The following is a 25,224-nucleotide window of genomic DNA, read 5'->3' as shown; positions in this document are numbered from 1 at the left end:
TTATTATACATTTCCATTGATTTACCTTGACTTTCAAATAGCTGATTTTATTTTATTTTTTTAGTCTTAGGAGAACTTTAGCAAGCCAACAGATGGCAATCAGAAGGCCAAAATGAGAAGGAAAGCTCAGGCCTCTTGCAAAACCTGGTCTCTCAGTGAGCATGTGGTATCAGACTCACTGTGTCTGAGACTCCATACATTATGACACCTGAAAGCACCATTTTCCTTATCTAAACCTCTTTGTCAGAGAGTCTATGAGGTGGAGAACTGACTGAAGTGGGAGCTGAGGAAATCCAGCAGCTCTTTGAAAGGCATAATATTCACAGGTAGGAGATTTAGTCCTGATATCTCTTTCTTTATGAAAACAAAAGAAAACAAACAAGCAAACAAATGAACAAAAAACTAAACCAAAGCCGTATGAGGAGCTACAAGGAACAAAAACATCTTGAAAATAATACACACATGTAGTTCAGTTTGTCTCCAGCCTTTTATACTCTAGATTGCCCTTTACCAGAGTCTTGAAAGAATCATGGCAGGTAAGGTGCCCAAGATGACTGAACAGGGAAATTTTCTTCAAAATTCCATAAAGAACAAAGCAGGTAGTGTCTTTGCTGCTGTTTTTCACTTTTCAAACATCTAACAGTAAAAAAGAAAAGTAGAAATGCTATTCGCTATGCAGGACTGAGAGCTCTTCACAATCTCTTTTGTTTATGAGAGTGAAAAGGTAAGTGGAGAAAACAGAAGATGAACTGTACTGACGCTAATTATTATTTACAATGATAGGAACTCTGGCAGATATTCCTATGAGTCAGGCAGATCCTGTCATCTAGAAAAAACATCTACCTCTAACAAGGTTATGTAAATGACTTCAGATAACACCCAGGAGGTGAAGGAAGTACCTGGTAAATTCAGGTATCTAGTGTCCTACAAGCAAAGGATGTCTGTAATCCCCCGTGGCAGTAGGACTGGCTGAGTACTAGTCATGTAACCCCTACCTGGTTGTGACATTACCAGGAAACTTATTCGCTATACTTCTCCCAACCCATGTCATCCCTAGCTACCTATCTGTGTCACAGTGCCTCCTAGCAATGGCCTGGTTACAAGTTTGACTTCTTGCAGCACATGGAAAATGTGGTGCTGCAAAAAACCCCAGGTTTTGGGGACTTCCTTGAATCTTTATGAGGCTGCTACGTATTTTATTTTCTTGTAATATTCTATGATTAAATTATTACAAGTTGAAGTATCTATGTGTAAGCATTAAAAAAATATAAAGTGCTTTTTGTGACGAAACTAAGATATGAGAGTGCTTATTGCAACAATGTTTCCCTAAATATCTGCACATTTTGCAAAGATTCATGTGTTTTGCTGAGGTAGGCATAGGTTAGTGTTCTCAAAGAAGGAACCTGATGCCACTGAACTGTTTGCTAAGATGGATGGAGAGACAGTTGTGTCGCTGTTTTCCTCTTTGCTTTGTATTTACATAATTGTTCCATTTGAAGTTTCCTGGGTTTTATGAAGACAAATACACAACATTCTAATGTGATGCTGAAGGTACCTGTCTAATACTAATTGTTTAAATTTCCTACTAAAATGTCCCTAAAAACTTAATTAGAGTTACAGTGAGCTGTTGACCAGAGAATATTAACTCTGGCAAGCAGTTTCTTGTAAGTCTGTAAATTCATTGCCACTTGTGTTTTAAACTCACAATGAAGAATGGGACTTTCCAAAAAAAATAAATAAAATTTCCCTGTCATTTACCTGTCATGCAAAGAATGAAAAGAAATTTTAAAACAGTCTCTCACATAACTTCCTACAAAACAGCAGGAGAAAACAACCTTCCCTGAAAAAAGAAGTCCTTAAAAAACAGTTTTAAATAGGTTTTAGTAATTGCATTGTTATTTTTCTTCTCTTTGTTTTCTATTTTCAAGTGTACGTGCAGAACCTGAAATTTAATGGCAGATGCATGAGTGAGGATACTTTGAACCCATAACTGACCTTTTTAAGACCTTTTTTTTACTTCACAGAAGATTCAGGACAGTATCAGGACACTGCTTCATGTGAGCGCTCTACAGCATGATGTGAAAAATGGTGTGTAAACTGAGAACAACTGTAAATTTTTTTACAAACCAAAGCTTTGCTCCTGTAAGTCTATTTTCATGAGAGAAAACATAAGATATCTACTCACCCTAAACATCCCTGCAAATTTTTCACGTATACCTCAACCTGAGGGCTCACAGCAAGCGTTGAGTGCTTGTACTTTTAATACAGCCTGCAAAGTAAATGAAGAAGAGAGGATGGGATGGGATGGGATGGGATGGGATGGGATGGGATGGGATGGGATGGGATGGGATGGGATGGGATGGGGTGGGTGGAAGTTGCTGTGAAGGAACTCAGGTGCAGTAGTAGCTGATCGAGATGGCAATTTCCTTTAACTGTCATTTGGTGGACTGCATATTAACCTAGTGAGCTAGCCTTCTTTCTATGCCCCGTGCTGGCTTTTACTTTGCACACCAAACGAATGGGAAACACTGCCAGCTGCTTCTACTGTTCTGGCTGCTTTGCAATAGGTTGCAATAGGGTATCTGTGCTCAGCCAGCTGGCGGTACTCACATTTAATGTCACTAACATCAAAGGTTACTGCACAGTCTCTCTCTGTGTTGCCTATAGCAAGTAGAAGAGTGGTGAGGTATTGAGCTTGTAGTTCCTTCAGTGCTCAGCTGAAATAAGAGTAACTAAACACGATGGCCAAAGGACTCTGTGCTCTCCCTGCACAGGCACACATGGTTTCCCCACTGTAGAGCTTCTCAGTCACAGACATGTGGTGCAGCCCCTTACTCTGGTTTGCACTTCTTTATCTGCCACCAAATGTGTTTGAGAGTATGGGCCCTATAGATATTAATTTTTCCTGGATGATTTTGTATTTTTGAGGGGGGCAGAAAGCAAGCTAATATTCAGATTAATAGACAAAGAAAAGGTTAAAAAGGTTATCCATTTTATTTTTGGAGTTACTTATGTGTTCCTTCTGTCACAGAATCATAGAACATTTAGAGTTGGAAGGGACCTTAAAGATCATCTGGTTCCAACCCCCTGCTACGGGCAGAGACACCTCCCACTAGACCAGGTTGCTCAAAGCCCCATCCAGTCTCTTCTTGAACACTCCCAGGGGTGGGGCATGGTTAAAGCAGATGTTCTTCATAAAAAATGCCAAGAACATCTCCATCAAACTCTTAGCTCTCAAATTTTGCTTCAAATTCTTTTCCTAATACTTGTGACCCAGAAAATAGATATTTGTACTTTCTGTAAGCTCAGTACTCGGTAAAGATTATCTATTTTATTTAACATTTAGATCCTAGAGAGTCATGTTACTCTTAATCCTCCAAAATAAAATTCTTTAATTGACTTTGGAATGTTTCTGAAATTATATTATCTAGGATATTGGTTATTTAATCCAAGAATGCTGATAAGCTTTTAGAATGTGACTGGCTGTAATAGCAAACAGAATACTTTCCTTCAGCAAGCCTCAATCTCAATTTATTCATCTTTTAGTAATCTGAGCAGCTTCAGAATTTATACATTTTCCAAATAAGTTTTCAGGCGTGCCATTGTAATTTCTGCTCTGACTACTTCATGACTCTGTGGACTCTTGACCTCCTACCCTCAGAGTTTATTAATCCAGAGCAAAGCTCAAACTTTGTCTCATGCAGAATTTAAACAAACAAAAAGCACAGGAAAACTCTTATTATCTGAAACATTTCTATTAGTTCCAATCCCCAGGGTAACAATTCCAAGTTCTGGAACTTCAACCCAAGGCCAGCTGGAGAAGTGTGATGCTGCCAACACATCTTCTTGGAGGATATAGCCAGACTCGATGGGAAATACCCCAGCAAAATTACATCACAAATGAAAGCTCAGTATCCATACTAAATTCAGTGAATCTCAAATGAAAGACACAATGGTTTCCTCCAACCTCCACTCAATCCGCTATTTAGGAGGTGAAGAGTTGTGACTATACAGAGAAATGCAAGGAAACTTGCAGCATTCATTATATGAAAAGACTCATTGTTATGAAATTGCTTACATTTTTTTCTGGCGCCAGTCACATTAATCTCTTGCTCAGCTGAGAAATGGATGAAAAAAAGCATTCCAATAACAGCAAATCAGATAAGGGGTGGGTGTGAAGTGAATATATTTACTCTGGATAATAAACTAAACCTGTTATGGAGACTTTTTTTAGCACTGACAGATTTCTGCCATCCTCTGTACCACAATAGAAGACACATCAAAAACTCTCTGTGCTAGACTACCAATTACAAAATCACTCGGAAGTGTATTAGACGTACAGGGACATATTTGTGTTGCTGATCTGTCTGGATGGGCCCCAAAAGCCCCAGTTGCTTTATGTAGGACAGCCAGAGTACAAAGCTTTGTATGAGAAAAAATCCACAATACAGTTAAAAAACAGGTGGGTATTTTGACCTTTCTTTTCCATTGGCCTTCATCCTATTTTTGAGCTTACTTTACTGCTGTGATTTTTTTTTCTTCTTTGGATTTTAATTAAACTCTCCTTAGGCTTACTAGCTTGACATTTTCTTCTCCTTTTTTTTTTTTTTCCAGTTTCAGAATGAAGGAAGCCTGTTACCAAGCCAGTTTTCCCCGATTCTCACGGCTTTATCTATAATTTAAATGTGCTATTAATGCACAATATAGAAGTACAACTTTTTGAATTTTAATCAGGCGGGTATAACAAGCTTTCCAATTATTTTGGAGCTGATTATCACCCATTATGTAACATACACATGGTTTTCACAGCTGTGCAGTAATAGAAGAATCTTACTTTGCATCTAAGCCTAAGAGTATTAGTTCTGAACAAGATCATATTGAAAGTGTTTGATGTTGTCTGCCAGGTGAGAACTGGATCCCTGCTAAAATGTGGAAGATATTTTGCTGCTGCTTTCCTTACAGCCAAGGTTTCAGCTTGTCACAGACTGCAAATATGAATTCCTTTCCTCTTTGCTTTTACAATTTTCTTCTCCCACACAAGTCAATTTTAGACTCATTCACCTTTATTAGACTTACTTTCAATTCATACTGCTGCAACTGAGAACAGAATCAGACCCAGCAATGCATTTTTTCTTCAAAATAATTAGATGCATACTGTAGAGTGCTCCAATTCTGTCCAGCTATACGTGTTGTCCGGAGAAATTATATACTGAATTTCCACAGATTGTGCAACAGTCCTTTAGTTTTATATCAAAGACTACCCTGAATAGAGAGAGCCTTATAAAGACCAAGCACCACACCTGGATAATTCATGTGCATAGAATCCATATACAGACCCGAAGTTATTGATCAGGCAGAGTAAATTTTTCCAATCATCATGCTGTGCAGTTTTTAAAATAAAGTGCTATTTGCTTATGGCTAAACCTTATATGTGGCTATTGCATGCACACTTCAGGCTGCGTTGTCAAAAACTGGAACACCTTCACCAGAAAAGGATGGAGCCTAAGCACTAGGGCAATGACAGGTTTGGTTGTATTTTGTTTTGTTTTGTTTTGTTTTTAAATTTTATTTTGTTTTCCAACAGAACTTTTGTCAAACATAAAGCACATGAACACGCGACAGTTTCCTTCACTGTTTCCCACACAGCTGTTCATAGAGGAGGAAGAGTAAGGAGGAATGTTTCTAAAACCATAGACAGCTTTTCCATTTATTTCAGGTTTTGTTTTGTGGTTTGTTTCTTTTTTTGCTTGTTTATTTTTCTTTTGTTTAATATTATGACAAAACATTGTAAGAAAAACTTCTTTAAAGTAGTGTGAATATCAAATAGTATCCATCAATCCCTGAATCATGCTATTCAAAGTGCTTAAATCTACACTAAAAATAGAACAACAGAAAAGTACTCCCCATGTGGCTAAGGAAACACCTACCAATCGTCTAAATGTGACTGTGGTCAGATAGTTACATTCTACATTTATTCCACATCCCAATCTTTACGCCAGGGCATGTAAAGGGGAGGGAAAGGGGAAAAAAATATGCATTGCTTTCAGAGGATACTGGGTATTTGGCATCCAGTTGAATGAAGTCGAATGCCATCAGTGCATCCAGTTGGATGAAATTAAATGCCATCAGTGCCTGACAGGTGTCTGTGAGACTAAATAAATAATAGCTTTCTTACACTGTGAAAATGACCAAATGTGCAAAGCTTTCTTAAAATTTTATCTGGCCTGGCAGCTTCATTTCCATTTTGTGGATGTTTGGCACACGTCCAGAGGGAGACACGATAATAAAGAACAGATTGTAGAAAAGGACTTGAGCAAATTGTCAGAGAAATAAACATTTTTAAGCAAATAAAAATCAGTGCACATCCCAAAGCTCTATTAGCTTGTTATGCAGCTACTGAGATTTCCTGACTTTCACAACAGGAGCGTAGTCATTTCCTCCCACACTGTCGGCTCTGGCTTACTCCCACAAACATCCCCCAAACTGCCATTTACATGCTCTCTACCCATCACTTCTCATTAAGAATACCAAAATATTATAAGCTGTACTTTTTTCATTGTGACAATCAGGGTGAATAAACCCCACACATCCATTATATTGGCCAATATCATTCAGCTATCATAAAAATACCTAAAGCTAATTAATTACATAAATAGACTATCAAGTCTGTTTGCCAGGATACCAGTTACATTTCTGCGAGGGTAAATCAAACCCATTACTATATGACAGTGTGCTGCAACCAGTAACTCTAACCCAGCTCCACTGCTTCTGCTAGCAGAGAGCTTGGCCTGAAAATGTTGTAGAGCTACAACATTGCTCCTGTCTTTCTAAAACCAAAAGGTACTTCTCCATTATTTAAAACATGAGTAAGTTGTTTCTTCCATTTGTCTTAAAGATGTCCAGATGTAAGCAAACTGGTTTTTTTTCGTTCCCTGGCAGCCATGGTGCACGAATTATTTGCAACTCCTCAAAGATAGAATCATACATAAAAAATAAAACTAATTTATTTATTCGTTAAAGTGAATAAATTGTTTTTAATACTTCCAGGTCTGATTTAAATATTAATTTTGTATAAATAAAGTTTATTCTGAAAACAATGATATTTGTTGGTATTCATGTCATTTTTTTCTGCCTGAGTTCTTACTGAAATCATGTTGAAATTAATTAAGTTTTACTTATCATTACAAGCTAAAACCAAATGAAAGAAGATTTCTTAATCCTAAATATATAATTTTAAAGCAAATACAGGTTTTTGGATCATTAAAATACATGGGGACTCTGTAATCCACAGCAAAATAATGTTTGCTATTCTTTTTTTTAGAAAATAACACTTTCTATAATACAAAGCGACAAACCATCTACAATATTGTCTTTTTATTCCCCTTTGGTTTGGAAGTCATCACTGTAAATATCAGCAGAACTCTCTGCACTTCAGTGCCTATTGCCTCACTTGTCTTACTTGCCTGACAATTGTAAATGATCATATTTGTAGAATTTTGAAAGGGAGGAAAGAAAAAGTTAAATACTTAAAAATAAAATCCACAACCACATTAATACTTTTCCAGGAAGTGTTAAAAATAGGGTTTGCTTTTATATTTATAAAAGGGATACAATCAACTCATTCTTAAAATAATAATTAAAATAAAAACAAACCCAAGAAAGAGAAAACCAAACCATCTCTAGTTTCTACACACTCTGTAGTGACTACTGTGAAGCAACTGATACAGATTGGGTATATTCTGTTTGACAGGTATCTACCACGTTACATGTTAGATGATCAGACTGTAGTGTTACCCCGAATGGGGGTCAGTGTAAGGGCAGGAAAGGAGCAGTGCACATTACGGGAGTAGAAATGAAACTGGAGCTCTCAGTGAGGGATGGGGTCCTTCTAAGAACAAATATTCTCCAAAAGAGGTGAACTGCAGCAGGCATGGCCTTCAGGAATCAGGCTAGGCAGGCCAACAAAATGGATGGTGCTTCTGGTATCAACATAGCTTTGTCCAGGCATTCCCAAGAGAGGTTAAAAACAAACAAACAAAAAGTCTAAAACTATACTAATGAAGCAAAAAAAGTTTCCTATCTATACAGCAGTCTCTTCATTTAAAAAAATGTAAATATACAAACTCCAATGACATATAAAACAAAGTTGAAAATGTGAATGGGAAGAAACATGGGTAAAACAGGAAGACTGATGCTACAAAGAAATTGCAAAAAACATATGTACAAGACCCTGTTTTTCCTCGTATGTTATCGATTGTAATGCATGTTTAACAGCAGCAGTCGAGGATGTAGTTCCAGGCACCGGACTGCAGACTCAGCTCCTACTCAAGGGGGTTGATGGCCCCTTGCATTTCGGTCACCAAATGACACTTGATATACTTGTCTCCCGTGGCAAGAGGGGCAGTATCGCACTGTTTGTGTGAGCCTCTTCCGGATTCTGCTCCCTGTTAGTTTTTGTCTGTGGCCGCTGCCCGTTTATAAGTGTCATAGGGATGTTGCAGTAGGTATGCTGGTTACCTATTGAGGTAAGCGGCAGGGTGCCGGTAGGAGGTACATCGTATTCATAGCTTCGATAATAGTGTTTCTGGCGCATCTGTGAATGATATGTGTTATGAAAGGTGGACCGCAGGTCTGGATGGGCAGTGGCAAGTGCAGTGGAGGTGGCAGCAGCCATGGAAATCGCAGAGACTGTCTGCAGTTCCCCAAAGGGTCCCTGCTCACTGACATCTAAAACCTGCTCGTGTGTGATGGGTTCAATCCTCTTAAAAGGCATTTCATACTGTAAACGTTTCCAGAACTTAGAATTCAACTTGTTGCATTTTGGTCCGTGCCATTTAATGACAGTGAGGAGCTTGATGGTATGTTTTAGGGCCTCAACCTCCTGGTAGTTCATCACTCCTCGTAGTTCACTGCATTCAATCAGTATCACTTTGATTTCGCCCGTGACTAACATGTTTCGAAGCCTTGTTTCCAGTTCAAAGATGCTCCATCCTCTTCTTACCACATAATTTGGAGTCATGACGATGATCAGTCGCTTGCTTTGGTCTACACATCTTGCCACGTCTTCAATGTAGGCTACAAAATAAGACAATTGCTCAAAAACCAGTCTAAGAAAACACTCTGCTCCCATAAACAGAGGCAAATCCCTGCTCCCAGAAGAGCTCACTGCAATATTCAAAAACATCACTTGCAAATGTGCTAGGTTGGCTGGTCAGGACATGCTCCTGGGCAACGTGCTCTAAGTAATCCCACTTGAGCAGGGGGGTTAGAAAGGATAACCTCCAGAGGTCCCTTCCAATCTCAACCATGCTGTGATCTTGCTAAGCATCTATTCCTGCATGCGCTATGGATTGTGAGTGTTTGTTCATGAGCCATGATTTTGTATCAATATTTATATCTTTATTGGACCAAGTGTGTCCATCATAACTTTTTCCTTTAAAAAGGCGAAGTCACCCAGGTAGGCAACAGAGCAGCAACTACGTGTTTCAGGGCCCCAGTCTGAAACCCAAATGATACTCTGAGGTGTAATGCAGGCTTAGATTCTTCTTTTCCTTTCATGTCCACACCACACACGTTCACAGAAACAGTGTTGGCTCCTGCAAATTAATGTTTAGTTTGCTGTAGATTTAAAAAATATCCATGTGATTGTTTGATGTTATGCTTTGCTTACACTAAGAATCCTTTCTTTTCTTTAGTAAAAGATATTGATTTTAGTATCTGTCTATATGGTTGCACTGAAGTTGTGAAGAATACTGCAGAAACTTACAAAAAATTACTGTACGTAGGTTGGAATATGTGAAAGAAAAATGAAAAAAGATCTACTTTTACCAGCTGGAATCAATTCTAATTTTCAGCCTCTGAGAATGATCTAGTACCTTCACTACACATTTATCTGCAGTGGATGCTAACAGAATTCACTGCTTTGGTCTGCTGTAGATGTTATTATTCAACCTTTGCCTTTAGTCCAAACACAACTTTTTCCCTCCTGTCTGAATTTCTGTAATACTTAGAATCACGGGTATCTTTCTGGGCCAACTCTAAGGAACAGAAAACAAAGATCTCTGTATTCATTCCTAGATATGCAAGCTCTCAAAAAATCTGTGTAAAAATTCTAGTCTCATTCATTTCCTTTACTTATGCATGATCTTTCTGCACTATCTCACCTTCAATCTATATTATAAAATTACTTAAAAGTAGTCCTCTTATGTGAAAAATATATATTAAGTATGTTTGGTGGCTTATCTTCATCATTCTCTAAGATAACAGAGGAAAAATTAAATTCTGAAGGAGTAGGTATAGAAACGATACTAAAATGATCACTGTAATCACTGCATTTGCTATTTAGGAAACACCGAAGAATAAAGACTTACTTCCTGTGGGAATCAAATCTCTGTCTGGTATGAACAACTTGTATCCATAGTGCTTTTCAAGCATATCTGGTAGGATCTCAAGAGCAAATCTTTCTTCTTCTCCAGTTTCTTGATTCCACTGGTCAGGATCCACTTTGGTATAAGATAGATATGCATCGTAGTCTTTGTTGTCTAAGGAAAGAGAGGAAGAAACTAAGTTGGTTTATTCATTATTCTTGAAGATTTCCTAGGTAATTCCCCAGGAATTATTTCTGGGAGAATTCCTCAGGAATAGGAAATTGTTTAGATGGCAAGCTTTCACCCAATCTCTAGATATGAATCCATTCACCTTTCCTGTTTCACCTGGTAGAGGTAATCCTTATTTACACAGATGCAAGAGAGAAGGGATCCCTATTCATAAAATGAAGCCATTTTGTGCATAAACATTTGTGCAAAAGGAAATCCACTGTGGGGTGACAGTCGCTGAAAAGACTTTGAATTCTTGTCTAGCTTTAAAAGGGAAAATAAAAGCATGGAAATATCTAAGCTAATGTGCAATTGCCTCCATTGCATAGTAAAACATTTCAGTCTTGCCATATTTTTACTATAAATGTAGGGCCTGAGGCTGAAATGTTCTAAGCGTATGTGTAGCTTTACTTGCAAAACTCATTGGCTTTCCAGGTCTGAAATTATTACCAAGCTTAAATACTTGCAGCATCAGCTCCTGAAAATGCAGTTTAAATCTCTTGAATTCTGCACACTTAAAGTTGCAAATTTAATATTGCATTAATGTACATTTCGTTACTTAAAAGTGTGTTATTTTGTTTCAATATGAGAAATAAACATGCCTGTTTCTTCAATGTGCTTGGTGTGCCTACTTGAAAGACTGAATCAAAAGAGCCATCATTAATTTTCATTAGGAGGTCAATAATGCCAAGTGCTCTGGAACTAATTCAGTGGAATAAGAGGTCACGTTTTGACTTTTGTTGTGAAGAAAGCAGAAAAAAATCAATGGCAAGAATAATGAAATGTTAACATCCTTCTAAATCTCTAGACAACATTCTGGACAGTCTATGGAGAATATCAATTGCTTGTAAAAGAGACCTGATTGAATACTTGAATGTGTGTCATAAGTAACGTTATATTCAGTCAATGCTGACTTCAGTTATTTGCTGAACCACTCCTTTCCTCATTTTACACCTTCTTGTACTCTGGTAGCATTATTTAGAAAAGCCTGCCAAACGCAGAGTGAGTGCAAAGAATATAAAAGAAACTAATGAAATGGTGCTAATCTTGAACAGTCCACTCTTCCTTCTGATGAAGGATACATACTATGCTCGGTAACATTTGCAAATGACAAAAATAAAATTGGTTATACTGTTACTACTTTCAAACTTTCCAAACCCATTAGATGAGGGGGTGCTCATTCTCTTCCCTGCCCACTTTTTGTGTGATATTATCTATTCAATTGTTATATCTACAGAAAACAAAACACACACACAAAAAACCCCTACCCAACAACAACCACAGCCACAAAGGGAAAATAAGAAAAAGAGCAACACTGTTTTCTGTAGTTCACTTTCCATTATTTTTCTTTTGAGTATTCGTGAAACCATGGCCCTTAACAACAGACAGGCACCTAATACCTTTCACAATGCCTTTAAGTAACACTGGATGGATCAAGTATGAGATAGAGGGAGATTACATAGCAGGTTTTTGCTTCTACAGTAGGACAGTGTTAACCCAGCACACGGAGAGGTCAAGAAATATATGGGGGAAATTACGACAACTGACAAAATAATGATGTGTTAATGGCATTTTTTGTTGTCACCTTAGTAATGAACATAACCATAGTACATGTTTGAGAGCACTGTTGTTCTTCTGCAACAGTCTTTGAGTAGAGATGAGAATGTATCATTTCTCAAAGGGCTAAGAATATAATAAGAAATAATAAGAATAATGCGGTATTCAAACTTTTTTAAAGGCTTGGAGTGTTGTCTGTTAAGCTGGTTTGCACATTCTTACTTGGAAAACTATTCATGCTATTGCACTGTTTTCTTGTTTATGTAAATATCACACTAATGCATTTATTTTGATGTATACATTTTTCATACTACAGAGGCTCCAGCATTTCCACTGACTACAACTGCATTATCCGGTATTGTAGGGAACATTTCTTTCCACTCTAGTTCCCTGGTTTTAATAGCATTTGAAGGGCAAAGAATAGCCAGGATCTAGGATAAGTCTACACAGATGGGTTCAGGCAATCATGAATTAACTGAAACTCCAATCCACAAAGATGTGTAGTCCAGCTAGGGAAACTGCTAGATGCATTAGCACAGTGGGTTTCCTGAGGTATTATACTCTCCATCTGTCACATTTGTTTGGTTTTTTTTTTTTAATTTTCTTTGATGAAAGGTAAAAAGTTCAGTTTATAGCAGAATTATCTTATGTGATAATTTTGTTATCTGATGGTCTAACGTACTGACATGAAGAGACAATTTGCAAAACATGAAATGCCTGGAATACACAGGGGATGATCACATATGCCTTTGTTTTAGTTCTATGATATTTTTGTATTGGTCTGCTTTTAGTTTATAAAATCATTAGGGCTGCATTTTCAACTCTGTGAAACATTTTAAGAACTACAGCAGGCAGACAGCTATGCAGCCATCAGAAGATATCTTTTCTGTTACGTGATAAAAGGGTTATGGCATAGTATTTTCTCTAATTATTATGGATAGTAAAAAAATACAGAAATTAAGTTGTAATGAAAATGGGAGAATTTGTTGAAATCTCCCTTTTCCAGGAAACTAGGATGGTGTCTCTGCCTGTGTTTCTTCTCAGTTAAATGATCCCACCTACTCCTGCTTGTAATGGGTGGGACTGATGCTTACATTCTAAAGATCATTTCTGATCTAAATTCATGTTTTTTAATGTGCTGTCCCAAGGGACTGAGAGGGAGGGAGATGGGAGCCTGCAGACACCCAGATCTTACAGCTGGGAGCTGGGATTTGCTTCTTGCCAGTCTTTTGGTCGTGTTATATGGAACCTGGAGGCTCTCACTTTTGCTTCAAGCCCTTTATTCTCGAGCTGTTTTCCATGTAAACCTTCCTCTGAGCAAGGCACCCAGGAGTCCCTTTCCCAGCAAGAATGCAGGAAGTTCATCAGAGCTTTATGTTTTCTTGACCATTCACTGGAACTGGTATTTTATCCATGAAAATATTTGGTGTCAGCGCATCTGCTTTGCCCAAGGAAAAAAACTAAACAATTCACCAGAAAATTTCTAATCCGCTCCTAATCACAAATCAAGTCATAAAGGACTTATATTACTACTTATATTATTATGTTGTATGATAATTACATATTTGGCTATGCAATAAGTTCAGATACTGGCTGGATCTAATCAGTGTCAGAAAAAAAAGGGCAAAAATCCAAATTCAAAACAAACAAAACTGATGGCAAACTCAGCTTCTCTTTAAAATGAGAATTTCTTTATTTTCCTTCATCAACAAACAATTAAGTCTTCTATCCAAGAATCCTCGGAATGAAAGTGTGATTGATTGTTGCTTGCACTTTGGCTTCAGATATAGATTATGCCATTTCAAAGATTTGTTTTTGTCAGGCTCCTGTGCATTAGCAATAAACTGGAAAATAGTTACTCACTACCTGTTTCCTCCCACACTTAGGAAGAAAAATACCTGCTAATAACCAAAGGCAGGGATGTTGATCATTTCATCTGAAACTCTTTTTCTTTCCCATGGAGATTGAAAGCAATTATCTACATATATTTTTGTACCTGAGAGTACTCTTATTCCCTTAACCGTTTCAGGATTCTTTTTTTAGAAACGTATCAGAACAAGTTCATCTTTGCATTGCCTCAGGTATGTTGCATAGCTGTATTATATTTAGTGAACAAAGCTGAGTGTGACATACAATATCATGTAACGGCAATACTTGGAAACATTTTGGTGTGATAACTTTCCTCTTCCCATTCTTTGTGAATGGACAAGTAATCCTTTTCTGTTATGTGGCTTGCAGTTGCTTTCTGCTGCCTACAGATAGTATATAACTAGGAAGGAGTTCTTAATCCAACAGCCTTCATTTCTGTGAAGTTTTGTTGTATCCCTTAATTGAAAATACTGAAACAAAACCTAAACCAGACCTTGCATGGCCAAGGTCAACCAGACTTGATAAAAAAACAATTCTTTGTTGTTGTACTATAGAAAACCATGAGAGCTGGATTACTTCATCACAATGGGGTCAAATACAGCCTGTGCTCAAGGTTTTACGCATCCAGTTCACAAACAGTTTAGTCAGCTTAAACCCACTGGTACTGCAAGACTCTGGCCAAAACAGACTATGAGGAGCAGCCTTTGCCATACCATTTTAACTGTTCTGTGGAGTCAAAAGCAAGGACACACTGAGTAATTGCCATGGAGTTGTGCTCAGCCAGAGGTCTGAAAAAAATGTTTGGATCGATCTCAGGGGTAAACACTGAGGGTGAAATCCCAGCTTCATTAATAACACATGGAAACAGTACTTCACTTAGTGGCTCAGGATTTTAGCCAAAATAGATGTTGCACCATTGCATCATGCGTTCTTTAATACTGTCCATTCCTTTTGGTATTCATCCAAATGAGGAATATGGTATCATCCTTCCTGTAACTTTCTACAGTGTTAATCCAGCAGAAGTGATATAAACTTTTAGGGGATAAAGTTGCAAATGCTGCTTGTTATTCCAAGGATGCACTCAGCAGCAGTCACTTAAAGGCTCAATGTAAGCATAAAATGAAACTGAAACTCTATAAGCATCTATTTTGTCACATGCAAATGGGATCTCTGGGTAAGTAAATCACTACCAAACATCTAAGAACTCATCTGTATGCATGCTCCTTTAACAGTTACACATGAAGAAATGGTAAGCTAGTGCCTACAGAAACATAGATAAAAGTTCCTCTTCTACAGGGACCAGCAAAGAGATTCAACTTTGAATTTGTGTTATAGATGTATATGTTTCCTAATGATTTCCATGTTGCACCCCAGGAAGCCAGCAGTTTGGGCCTTTGAGGGTTTATTAAACCTTAAACACTGCAGATATTTATGCTAATGGAAGACAGAAAAAAAAAAAAAAAAGGATGAAAAATGAAAAATTAAAAAAAAAGCTTCATAGAGTTATTTTTTTTCTTATCAGCCATTTTCAAGTAAATGACAAACTGATTTACATCTGGCATGATACATTTTAACACAAGACAGATTAATAGATGGAAACAAAGAGAAATCCAACAATATCGTATTTCATAGCGAATCTTATTTTAATGAAGCTGTAAGACCTAAACATCAGGGTCAGCCTCTGTGCACCCTGAAATCCTCTGGAATAATTAGTAGTGGCTTCAGAAACATTCACTGTACTGAAGGCAGATGGCCACGTGCAGGCTGCTCTGCATTTAGGTGTAGCCAGCAAAACTTCTGGCTTGAGCAGATCTTCCATTCCTACATGCCCTGATTTGAAGGCAGTTCTTCCTCAACCAGGGAACAGCTGATTTCCCTCCTTTGCCAGAGCCTAGTAAAGACTCAGATACTCATTGCTGGAGTCCAGGAGATATGGGCTCACTGATTTAACTTGGAGTTTCAGGATTTCAAGTAGGCTTCTTAGAAATAACAGACTGGATCCTCCCAGTGCTGCAAGGAATTAGAGTCAAGTCAATGCAGAAGGCTTTCCTCTTTAAAAAACATGCTGTGTTGAGGAAAGGTTGTAAAGTACTGGGCTTTCAAAACTTCCCAGACTGTTGTTGCTTCAAAATTATAATCGCATTTGTTTCATTACTTGTGGGCCCACGTTTAATGTACACATTGCAATAGCATTCAACATCCTTAATGTAATGAAAAATGTAATTTAAATGCTTAGTTAAACACTCAAATCCTAAGTCTTTCAAAATGCTTATGCTTATATATGCTTATAAATTCTTATACTATTTACTGTTGCTTATGAAGCTCACTGTAACATTTTCTTTTATTTTTAAATGTCAAGCCCTTTTTATTGTTAATATAAATTAAGAACTACCAACACTAGCTTTTTCCATGACAAAGTATTTGTTAAGTGTAGCATTCCTAATGATAGTTCATATCCTTGTGCAGGGTGGGTAATAGTGAATTAGAGGGAGGTTTTGTAATGCAACACTGGAAAAGAGGGTAAAGAAATGTAATCAGTTCTAAATAGGTTCTAGAGTATTCTCAGCACAGCATAGATGAAAAAAAAAAGAAAAGGTTATTTGCCCATAATAGGCACATTTATAAAAATATTAAAACAATGGACATATATTTCCCTTCCCTTCCCTTCCCTTCCCTTCCCTTCCTTTTGCTTTTTCCTTTGCTTGCTTTTTCCCTTGCTTTTTCCCCATTAGGCCATATTAATTTTTGGAAGTCTAAAGACCATGAAAAAATACAAGAAATACCAATTTAAAGTTGATTTAAAAAGAATATTTATGAAAACCCCAAGATATCGATGCTGCATTTGACATTTCTTGAAAATTGGAAGTGGGTCCCAGCAGATAAAAATTCAGCCAAAAAATAATACAGTGGCGTGATTTCAAGATTAAAATAAATTCTGTCTATAAGCTATATTTTTGTTTGTTTTCTATAATTACAGCTGAAATTTGTCAGTAATAGATACATAAGATAGAATATTACTAATTTAAACTGAATAACCTATTATTAAATTTAATTTTTTCTCTCATACTAAGTCTGATTTTGGATTCCTAACTACATGAAGAGTGCACCTCAAATGTTTCTCAGTCATTCTCAATAACATGGAAGTTTAAATTTATTACTACTACCGAACACATTCTACTTTCAATATGAAAAACTGATGAAGCATTAATCTTAGAAGTTGCTCTTGGCAGATACGAAAAGTCAAAAGTCCTTATAAGAGTTTCAGAATATTAAAAAAATTATGAAAGTTAAAAGATGGTGATAGAAATTCTTCTCTTGATTGCTCTGAACTATTTGCAGGTCTAACACCAAACAAAGAAAAAATGTATTATTAGTAGATATTGAAAGACTTAACGGTGACTACCTAGCTAAAAACATAGCTTGGTGTAGTAGTTATCTATGAAAGACTGGAAGAAACTAGCTACTATTTAAAAGAGGAGAAAGCAAGAAGAGGCACTAATAAAGAGTGTCATGTAAACCCTGAAAATGAACGAGTGTATATCTTTTTTATACTAAAGAAATTTCTTAAATAAAAAGTGTCAAGAAGTGATGCTCTCATTATAGTCCTAATTCAACAAAGCAACTACTTACCTTTATAAAATAAATGCTTAATTTTATGTATATTCCTTAGTTCTGTTGAACTCAGTGATAGTACTTGTATCTTATCATTGGGTTAAGTATTTTGAAAAATAGATGAAAGGTAGCCTTGATCTAGATAAAAGCAGCTAAAAAATAAGTAAATAATTACAAATGTAAGTAAAACTCAAGGGGAAAATGGCTTGAAAACTGACTTTCAATCTAGGATTCTTGAAATCAGATGCCATTATGCTGTGTTCATCTCACCTACCTTGGAAACCTGCAATGTGCTTCAAAAAAAACTTCAAAGCTTAGAATGATTTGACAGAGCTGCTGGTTGAGGAACAGGACATATCTCATTCTTCATTGTTTTATATATGGTATTCTCTTTTTTTTTCTACTTTACAATTGTACTTTCTAACTTATAACAATCTTTTAGTTTGGAATCTAAAGATGTTCTTGGTGATAGTGTTATTTCATTTTTTAATATATATATCTTACACCTGTACTCTAGATGCTATAAAATAGGAAGAGAGAAAAAAAGCAGGATTTTTATTTTGAATTAGTAAGTTTCAAGGACAGAATCTAGAAAATCCCATATTCAGTGGAGATATAAATTGAGATTTTATTGTTTGAATTGCAATTCAGTTGTAAATAAATAGCATAAACAAGAAGAGTTAAGAGGAGCAGCTCCCCAACAATAAAATGGTAATTAAATAAGAGGAAAATCCCTTTTTGTAACCAGTAATATTTAGAAAGATGAAAGCTACATTTTCCTAAAGGTGATTTTAATAGAACTTGAAATTTGTATTCATAGAGCAGGATTTCTTATTGCCATGGTTTGCCAATAGCCAATAAGAATACATATGCAGTGGTGAGGCTGCTATTGCAAATTTTTTCTATGAGTCCCCAGGGAAGATTCTGTAATTGCAAAGTCCCTAACTTCAGCAGTAATTTCAGTCTAGCTATACTTGCATAGCATAATCATTAACACAAGTACTTTGGCAGTGCCTAAACCACTGGTAAAAGTTATATTTGAAAGTTAGCAACTATGTCACACTGAAACATGAAGAAACTCAAAGTGTTGCCTTTCCTTGCTGTGTAAGAGGTTTACTGGGATGAAACTCAGGAAACCTCTAAAAGGTATATATCACTTGCTCTTGTAGAGTTAATAAGATATTATCTGGGCAATCCCATAGGTCTGTCCATGAACCCTGCTAGTGTTTTGCAGCTAACTAATAGTGAGGACAAAAATCATGATTACCTAAGGGCTCCCAGGTGCACCAGAGACTTCAAGGCAGAAACTGTTTCATCAATCTCCTAATCTGAGCATTGATTTGCTTCCCCTCAGCAAGCAGTAGAAACTCATCTCTATAGGAAAGTGCAGCCAGCACAGCCAAGAAACTGCTACTATAGATGTCTTCTACCAAATCCAAACAAGATTTCCTGAATTTAGAGAGCTCAGCAGCAACATATTTTAATGATGTTAGGAACACTTAGTTTTATTTCAGCAATGTTGGGGGGAGGGGTGCACAGTGAAGAAGGTGCGTTCCCTGCCTGCACCCCAGCTGCACAGAGACTGGTTCTTCCATCAATTCACCAAGGTTTCCTTGGCAAGGAAAGCTGAGAATAAGATCAAGGACATTATGCAGAGCTTTTGTCCCACATTGTAGAAACAGCTGATGGGACCTACAAGCACCAGTGTTCATTGTGGAGGTCATCATACCAGCTACTAAGGAAAGCTCTCACTTTCTAGTTATCAGCTGCCTACAGGTTTTTATTTTGTTCTTGAGCCTAAGGCTTGCCTTCTTGTCAGCCTAGCCGTGAGAAAGCTTATTTATGTAAATTTCATTAGAAAACTATTTACAGCATATTTGTTCAGACTTTCTCTTTAGTTGGTACTTTTTTATTCTTATCAATGTTAATGCTGGTTTCCCCTTGATTATTAATTCCTTCAGGCAAAAACTTTCACCAATTTAAATGGTTACTAATGTACCCAGGTAATGGTAGGGGCTGGTGCCTACAGACTGTTTCTACTGTGAACTATACCACGTGCTCTTTTCTCTGAAACTGGAATCTGGGAGGTAAACATATATGTAAGTCCATGTTTTTTAGTAATTTTGCCTATCTGACCATGTCCAATGAGTTTTAGCATGTCATCCACAGACTTCTGGTTTTATCCTTAGTATACCTTAAAGCATCCATACAGACATCTGCACATCCACTGAAAACTCCCAGGTCTTGAAATGGCAAGAAAGAGTTGAAAATAGCTGTTTTGGTGACCTTGAGCCTCCTGGCCACTTTATGGTGGCATCATAAATGGTGCTGCTTGGAGAAGCGGTCTGATTTCCCTCTCCACCCTTGCTGTGTCTGCTGATGCGAAGGACAAGTCTCACAAAGGAGACAGTTGTCCTAGGTAAAATCCTGGGAAAATTTCGTTAGATTTTAGGGGGCCTGGAAGTTAGGTAGTATGTAGGCAAAGAGCAGATTTCTATACAGTGGTAATATCTCATCTGATACAAACAGCCTTTTTAAGGTGCAAGGTAGGAAGAAGTCAGGGCATGTGTTGATCTCAGGTACTTGTCAATGTTTACTTGCATTTTTATTTGTCTTTGCCAGTTAAAGTATGATACTTGGTTTGTTCACCAACTCGTTTAAAATCTGGGAAAGGCAGCAAGAGAATATCCTTGGAAAATAAAAATACATAAATGGTAACTCCTAAAACACTCCTCAGAGGATGAAGGTGATATAAAAACTCTTGTGTTGGAGCTCAAAGTAGAGCAAAATAGAAGAAATCATAATTTCTAAAAGCAGATTTCACTAATAATGTTTTAGTCCTTAAAGTGCACTTTATAGACAAGGTTTTTTAAAGCAAGCTTTTAAGTTCAGAGCTGCAACCTAAAAAGGTTGCTTGACATTTAACAACGATCAGTCCTCAGAAGTTCTTAGTGAAGTATCTGTTTCTGAAAATGTTGGTGTTTTCAGAATAAAAATGGACATTTCTTTGTTTGCATACCACTTCAAGGTATCATCTTCATTATGTACATGGGAAGATCCTGAACTGAAATTCTCCACTTAGATTTGGGAGTTTCTAACCACCAAACTGGTAGGAGTGAGTTATATCTCTGAGACATGAGGTGATGCCAAACACCTACAGGTGAGAAAGCTACTTCTTTGCCAAAGGTCAGAGTGCTTTTCTTGCCCCTGTGCTCCACCTCCCAGACATGGAGGTCTCACCTCCCAGACAAGGTGAGGTCCCCTGACTAAACACTGGCATGTTGTGTTGCTCCACACCAAAGGACAAAATATAGTGTCCATCAACGCAGCCCCCTGGTGTGGAGTGAGCTCCCAGGTGGCTGCAAAGCATGGGCATAGAGTGGGAGGAGAAATAGTAAAATGTGAGCTGGTGTTTGATTATACTCCAATTTAGTAGGCAGGTCAGGGAATTAACCAGGGAAGCAAAAAAGAGGTCTTCAATGCCCATTCCCAGGAAACAATAATGGTGACACAGATCTAAAGTGTTTGCAGGAGCAAGGAAAAAGCAGAAGGAGAGTCTAGTCGCCATGATGAGAGAGAAGATGGGAAATTCAAAGATGCAAGTTAGAAAAATGAGGAATCAGCAGCTGTGATCACTTGCTTAATCTGCAGTACCCCTACAAAAAGCAATAAATTAAGTTGCATTAGCTGTAAGAGTTAAACACTTTGTTTTCAAATATTTCTCACAATTTACTCATGCCTCCCACAGAAACGCGTATGTTAGCCTGAGAAAAACTGATGTGTTTAAGGCTTGGATAGGAAAAAGGAATTGTGATGAGATTTGACATCCTGAAGGGCTTGTTCTCTGATCAGGGAAGAAATGAAGCGTTGCATTTTAAAAGAGATTTTCAACTGAAAATTTTAATTGGACCTCACTTTTAAACTGTTTCAAATCCTCTCTGGGTACAATATAGTGCACAAAAAAAAAGCCTGTGATATTTTGATGTTTGCTTATCTACATGCTGTCCCGAAGTATGACAGAACATACTGTAAATTATGAATAGCATGTGGGCGCTGTGCTGTTGCACTGCAGGAGATGAGGCTAGAAGATTTTAGAGTTCAGCATTTTGTGTCTGTCAGTAACAAACTAAGCCAAAGGAAAGAATCTGAATGTATGTCTGCAATTTATTTCTACACAAGCCTTGGCTTGGTCTTCTGTGGGGCGTTTTCTCTCTGTTTTCTCCCTCTTGCAAGTGTCTAAGGGAAGGAGAGTAAAAAGCTCAGCTGCAGTAACTTCATTAACACAATGGTTTTTATCCATGTTTTTAGCATATTGAATATAGTAGAAGCTAAAGGTTTCCATTAGGAATCTGCTAGTAGTATTTTTCTTCTTTTATTTCTTCAGTTAAGCACTCAAGCTATCAGTGTTTGCATTGATCATCTAAGGAGCATCCATGTTTCATCTTCTTTAACAATGATTGTTGCTCAGAAGGATAAACTGAATGGATATTGGTTTTCCTCCTTTTGAATCCCACAACAGTGTCCTTTAGAGGTCACTTTTTTGTTGTTTAAAATGTGTGATTAAATTAGTGTTGTTCCTAGGTGATCACGGTTTGGGATGGGAGAGAAGAGAGGCAAGTGTGTAACATCTGGTAAAGTTTGCAAATGAATTGCAATGATTTGAGATAACAATAAATGACAGCTGTAAAAGTAAAAATTACTGATCTGTGAGGGAGAACATTAAATTGCATCTATTTAAACAATTATTAATCAAACTGACTACTTCTGCCTAATGTAATATGACTATTACTAAATTCACACAATTTATGCAATTAAGCATGCCCATTTAAACTGGGCATAGCTTTGTGGGGAAGAGAGGATCTCAGCTCCTAAAAAAAAAGGCGTCTGCCAAAATCCTCCATGAGTCAAAGTCCTTCTGGGCCCCAGTTTCCTCCTCTGTAAAACAACAAGAATAATCTGGGTTTTTTTCCCCCACTGAGCTGTTATATGAATGCATCCTTTTTGTAAATCCAGTAGAAGGATACAAAATGTTCTAATGTTCTTGGACTTGTTGTTCTGAGCACTGTCTATTTTGAATCCTTGTGGGTCATTCCCTAGTGATCTTATTATGGAATTCTTTCCCTTATAGAAGGACCTCTAATTCTGCTGCCGCTCTTCTCCCATACCGGTGACAGTTTCGGTCAGTGCTTGTTTATCAGTACACATTTATTTTAATATGTCACAGTGGCTTCTGCCCACAGGCTATTACCTTCAACTGTAAAATAACTTCTATTAGTATTTCAGTAAAAAAGAAGGTCCTGTCACCAAAGACATAGTGGTAGCACAAAACATCAGAAACTCTGACCCAAGAAACCAAACCTAATTAATCAGAGCCTGCAGCTCAACGCAGTTCGCTGTTCAACAGCAGTTTTGATTAGTAGGGCTAGAGGCAAAGACGACCTTTTTCTGCAGTGCTTAAAAAGAGAAGAAAACAAAATGCGAGTATACATTTGACACAAGCTGGTGCATACAGTGAGGATTACTATTGTTTAGGCGTCCTTGAATCACAGAACAACTTTAATGACCATTAGCTGCTTTCTCAGTGATTAAGTAAATGAACTCAAGAAAATGAACTGCTGGGTACATTCCCAAACACTTGGTACAGTTTATTGAAACTGATCAGTTTAAACAGGCAGTAAATTGAGATTCACTTCAACCTGTACCTACTTGGTGAATACAATTAGGGAAGATACTCTCTAGCTTATGAGAAGTGAATCTGGCTTTCAGTACTGACAGAAAGTGAAAACCTTTAATGCACCAATGTTGGTAATTTACATTCAGTGTCGGGAATAAAAATCTAAAAGACATGGGTGTCTTCTGGAGCTCCAGAGAGCAGCATGTACATCAGCTCAGCAATCACCGCTGCTAGTGTGCTGCATGAGGAATGCATATTCAAGTCAGTGCCTAATGCAGTGAGAAATAAAAATTACAGTTGTAAATGCATCTTCAACTGAAATAAAATTTTGGCCTTAGTGAAGTGAGAAAACAAGACAGGTGTACTTTGAAAGTAGGAAACATACCAAGAAGATACCTTACCTCCATCTAGTTCTTCAGCTCCAAAATGATTCCTGTAGAAGAGCATAATCTCTATCTTGTAACACTTGTAGATAGTCACTAAACAAACAAGCAGCAGCAGAATAGCACCAAGCCCTCCAGCAAGCTCAACTGTGTACATCAGCTCTGCAAAGAATCACAAAATGCAGTAACAACCACGTTCCAAAGAAGAAAAAGAGTAGCAGCCGACCTCACACTTATACATTAAAATAAAATAATGAATAATGGGTTATTTATGTATTTATTTCATTATAGGGCCCTTAAAGAAATACCTAACTGATAGATTTTTTTTTTTCTTTAATAAACTAGTGTTTCCTCTAGTATGCCATCTGAATTGCTCATCTGAAAAATAACAATTACTGGGGAGGAGTGTGGAGGTGTATGTGTATATGACTACATGCATATATATAGGAGATATTTGATAACTCCCTTCTTTCTCTCTGTAGAGAGATCACAGTTTGCTTTACACAGATAAATCTTGACATGCCACTTAAAATGAAAGCAGAGGTGAATGTTTCTTTTTTTTGGGACTATAATGCAAACCAAGCTCCTCCCGTATTCCACAAATAAGATGAGTTTCAGTCTACTGGATAAGTTTACACTAAGGACTTTTTTTTTTTCCAAAATAATAATAATAATAAAATAAAATAAAATAAAAAACCACAACAAAAAAAAACCCAAAACTTGAGAGATGTGAGGAGAAATTATCCAGGTCACCCCACAGCCTCACATCTCAGTTTTTTTTTAATATCTTTCACATAGTTTCCCAGTGATCTGCAGCTCATCTTTATTCTCCCCTTTCCCCTCTTGGGCTTGCTTTATGCGAAGTCACAGCAAATCATCCTGATTTGTCCGTTATAACATTTCCCTTCAGACCATTACGCCCTGATATCTTTGTTGCCCTCTGCCACTGGAGACTCATGTGATGGATCCAGACTGTCACCATGTAACTCCACCCCTGAGGACAGGGACTCTGGTCAAATGTGGCCACAACACATCACAAATGTGGCCACAACTGCCTATGACCAGCAGTACCTTCAGTGGGGCCACTTATCAGTGCCTATTTCACCTCCCCAGCTCAAGGAAGTTCACACAGCTATGTGGCATCCATTTTGTTTTTACTTTTCATTTGTTGAAAACTGAAAACTGGCACTGTTAAAAAAGGAAGGTGGGAGCGGGAAGAGCATTGCTAACAATTTTGTAATTTTAAATGACTAATAGATGGCAAATATTAAGACCACACATACTTTCCCACTATCACTGTTTTGAGGAATGGCAAGAAATCATATCTTGGAAATCTAAGATACACAGCTTGCTTCATAAAAATCTGTACCGGAGAAAGCTCTGTTTTGTGTTATTTTCACAATATCCTCTTCCAGTGGGCAACTTCTATCAGAGTGAAGCAGGGTAGCCCTGAAGTAACCTTTTTTTGTGTGTGTGGTTATGCAGATATGATACTCCAGCACAATACAATTCAATTAGAGAAATAAAAGGTTAG

General features: G+C 37.4%; 1 protein-coding gene across 2 annotated transcripts in view; it reads right to left on the bottom strand.

Annotated features, from left to right (window-relative positions):
- Positions 1 to 4,841: 4,841 nt before the first annotated feature.
- IL1RAPL1 (interleukin 1 receptor accessory protein-like 1) overlaps positions 4,842 to 25,224 on the bottom strand; it is a 762,019-nt gene continuing 741,636 nt past the window's right edge. For both annotated transcript variants that reach the window (XM_014948366.1, XM_014948367.1), the window contains exons 9-11: positions 23,709 to 23,852; positions 10,371 to 10,541; positions 4,842 to 9,075 (exon numbers count right to left, since the gene is read on the bottom strand). In XM_014948366.1, the coding sequence (XP_014803852.1) occupies positions 8,357 to 9,075; positions 10,371 to 10,541; positions 23,709 to 23,852 (1,034 nt within the window). In that variant the 3' untranslated portion in view covers positions 4,842 to 8,356. The remainder of the gene's footprint in view (positions 9,076 to 10,370; positions 10,542 to 23,708; positions 23,853 to 25,224) is intronic.

This window comes from Calidris pugnax, unplaced genomic scaffold (genome assembly GCF_001431845.1).
Source record: "Calidris pugnax isolate Ruff unplaced genomic scaffold, ASM143184v1 scaffold164, whole genome shotgun sequence".
Lineage (NCBI taxonomy): Eukaryota > Metazoa > Chordata > Aves > Charadriiformes > Scolopacidae > Calidris > Calidris pugnax.
The sequence above is the reverse complement of the archived record's forward strand: the minus strand, read 5'-3'. Positions and strand labels throughout refer to the sequence as shown.